Genomic DNA, 3,428 nt, shown 5'->3' on the forward strand with positions numbered 1-3,428 from the left:
ATTATAGTATATTATTAATATTAGGATCATTGTAGTATGATTATATTACAGGACTATGATGTTTTAAAGTGTTTGCTAAAATTAAAATAATATTTTTTTGTTATTAAACAACGCTTTTAAAAAGTATTGTCTAAAAAGAATATTATCAAAATGTGACTTTAATTTTAACAGCATTTATATAGTTATCACTACAGCAAAATCATACTAAAATTCACCTTATTATTATTATAGATTGACTAAATTTTTAATTAAATTCTTATATTTTTTTCTTTTCAATTATGTTTTTACATTGATTTTAATTTTATAATTAGATTCTTTTTATGTCAAAAACGTTAAAATTAAAAAAATATTTTATCAAAAAAATATATAGTTAAGATCTAATTAGAATTTTATGATTACATACAATTTGCTGAAAAATATTAAATTAATTCTAATATTTTTTATACTAAAAAAATACTTAATTATAAAATTAAAAACAGTATAAATATAATTTTAAAAAATTATAAAAACCTAATTATAAATTTGATAAGATTATAGAAGCTAACAAAATAATTTGACCCACATTATTATTATTATTATTATTATTATTAATCCGACCCACTCCCACACTCCACCGTGTTCGAATCTGAACCACACAAAAATAAATGGAACTCGAAAAGCAGAGAGGAAGAGAAGATAAGCGGACGGGTGAAGGAAATAGTGGTGGGTTTCAACCATAATCATGGTCATGGCTACTTCATCAACCATATTGCCATCATCACTCATCGCGGGAACAACGCTTTCAGTTAACTCAAAAAAGCAACTGTTGTTCCTTCCAAATGGTTATAATAATAGGTTACAAAAGAGAGTTTCCTTCACTGTCACAGCAACCAAGCCCCCTGCTGGTGTAAGATTTTCTCTCTTTTTTTATTTATAAGTTTTGTTAATTAGGTGATAAGAATACTCCTTAAAATTCAATAAAAGTTGTTTATATTCAATGAAGCAGTTGTGTGTATGTGTGTTTATTTTATTTTTTATTTGTTCAGGTGGAATTTCCAAAAGTACAGCCACAATTTCAGGCTCCGTTTCTTGGGTTCACAAAGACAGCAGAGATATGGAACTCTAGAGCTTGCATGATTGGAATCATTGGAGTTTTCATTGTAGAATTTGTGAGTGTTTTTCACAATTTCATTTGGCATTATAGATAGATATTGCTGTCACTCAAATAGTAACAGGATGACGGTTTATTATTATTATTATTATTTGAAAAATTATAATATTACTCCTATTTTTTATAACTGATTTTATTGGAGACTTTTTTTTTCGGGGTTTAATTGTCACGTTAGTTCTTATAATTTTATCGAATTTTGAATTAGATTTTTATATTTTTTTAATTGAATTTTTATATCATATTAGACTTTGTAATTAAGCTCTTATTGTAACAAAAGTGTTGAAATTTAACAAAATATTTTGTTAGACTATTCAGAATATTCAGTTAAGTATTAGACATATTCCTTTTATTTAACAAAATATTTTGTTAATTCTAATAGTTTTGTCAAGACATGGACTTAATTATAAAATTTGATATGGTACAGGAACTCAATTAAAAAAAAAATGTATAGGAACCTAATTAAAAATTTAATAAAACTATAAAGACTCACAATAATTAAATCGTTTTTTATATTATATTTTGACATTTAGAGAAAATAAAAAAAAGTAACATTATCAAAATAGGACGATAATATAAATTATAGACTCAAGTACTCTTAATCCCTAACATTTAGGCTAAATTTTATCCCTAACATTTACAATATATAAGTCATAATTTCTTCCTTAATATTTACAATGTGTTAATTTTATTTTGTCCTGTTTTAGTTCTATAATCAAAATTAAAATTTTCTTCTAAAATTATCTTTCTTTTCTCTATTATATTTTTTCTCTATTATATTTTTTCTTTTATTATTCTGTCTCTTTCACTTTCAAATCACTATAACAATCACTATGACCACGATAATTATGATTTTTATCCCTATCTAAGTAGAAAATCATAATAGAAGAAGTGATACTTTTAGAAAAAATTTTAAGTTTGACCAAAAGACTAAAATTGGTCGAAATAAAATGTTTGAAATAATAATAGAATGTTTTAAACATTATAAACGAAATTAGGATTTAGTCCAAATATTAAATATTAAAGACTAAAACATTTCTTTATCCAAAATTATAATATATTTTTAGATTTTTTCTTTCAACTTTTAACATTTTTCATTCTAACTACGTTATTGATTGCATAACTACTTAAGCATTTTTGCTAAGTTGGATTATTGTAAAATGTTGGTATATGTTGCAGATAATAAACAAGGGAATACTTCAAGTCATTGGAGTTGATGTTGGCAAAGGCCTTGATCTTCCTCTCTGAACATTAATGAAAAACTTGTCACAGTCAATTCTTTCACTTTATTTTCTTGTTCTCTACAATCAATTTTCATAGAGATTTGTTATTAGGTACTATACGTTTCTGTGATCTAAAATCTCTTCTATTGTAAATTGCAAGAACCCTTGGTGTTGGCGTAAGTAATACAATTTTATGGTGAACACCGTATTCTCTTGATTATCATTTCAAATTATTTGTATGTAGAACAAACAGTTCAAAATTGTGCACATATTGTGGCATTCACGATATTCTAAGAAATATTAGCTGCATATTTTGATTACCATGAACAAATACTTCAAAACAAATGCCTTCAATAGTTCAGTAACTTGTTAATTTTTTTTTTCGGTAACACAGTAATTTGTTATTTATATACACGGCTCTAGAAAATGCTACAATCAACATTATGATCTAATTTTATGAAAAAATAATCCTGCTTTGTCACATGACATACTCAACCTGTAGCAGAAAAACAGAAGATGTATCAATTCATGAAAATCACGGGCCGCAATTACGGCAAAACCATAGCAGTCCACAATGCGATTGGTTGAAATGGCGGGTCTAGTGTTCTCTTTTTTTTTTTTTTTTTTTTTTTTTTTTTTTTTAACATTTGAGGGTTATTTTGGTCATTTAAAAAGTCCTTTTTTCTGCTGGAAGAACCGCCCACAACGTGAGTGCCACGTGCCGCCCTCCAACTGCTTTAATAAATCATCAGTTAATTGATAAAGAAAAAACATAAGTAAACAATGAAAATATGTTTTTCAGTAAAAACAGGAATATTTAACTGAATATTCTGAATAGTTTAACAAAATATTTTGTTAAATTTCAACACTTTTATTACAATAAGAGCTTAATTACAAGAGAAAGACAGGTCAAAATTCTTTTCCAGTCTACATAAATAGTGCATGAGCAATTTGAAAATTGATTAATTGAATAAAACCATAGCAAATATTTCAGTGTGAATGTTTCATGGCACCGAATTTTGAGAACTTAAACTAAAGAGTCAAGACCCATAAAAGCA

The 3,428-nt window shown here is 25.9% G+C and overlaps 1 protein-coding gene across 1 annotated transcript; it reads left to right on the plus strand.

Annotated features, from left to right (window-relative positions):
• Positions 1-614: 614 nt before the first annotated feature.
• On the plus strand, positions 615-2,590 carry LOC130976537 (light-harvesting complex-like protein OHP1, chloroplastic). The gene is made up of 3 exons (XM_057901422.1): positions 615-886; positions 1,026-1,148; positions 2,327-2,590. Exons 1-3 carry the CDS (start codon positions 722-724, stop codon positions 2,393-2,395), a joined length of 357 nt encoding a protein of 118 aa, XP_057757405.1. The 5' UTR covers positions 615-721; the 3' UTR covers positions 2,396-2,590.
• The last annotated feature ends 838 nt before the right edge of the window (positions 2,591-3,428 follow it).

This window comes from Arachis stenosperma, chromosome 4 (assembly GCF_014773155.1).
Source record: "Arachis stenosperma cultivar V10309 chromosome 4, arast.V10309.gnm1.PFL2, whole genome shotgun sequence".
Classification (NCBI taxonomy): domain Eukaryota; kingdom Viridiplantae; phylum Streptophyta; class Magnoliopsida; order Fabales; family Fabaceae; genus Arachis; species Arachis stenosperma.

Bases quoted from the DNA above. Each gene is read 5' to 3' on its own strand.
- LOC130976537 (XM_057901422.1), top strand. From the start codon at position 722: ATGGTCATGGCTACTTCATCAACCATATTGCCATCATCACTCATCGCG. The intron at 887-1,025 runs GTAAGATTTTCT...TTATTTGTTCAG, and splicing joins CAACCAAGCCCCCTGCTGGT to GTGGAATTTCCAAAAGTACA. The intron at 1,149-2,326 runs GTGAGTGTTTTT...TATATGTTGCAG, and splicing joins GAGTTTTCATTGTAGAATTT to ATAATAAACAAGGGAATACT.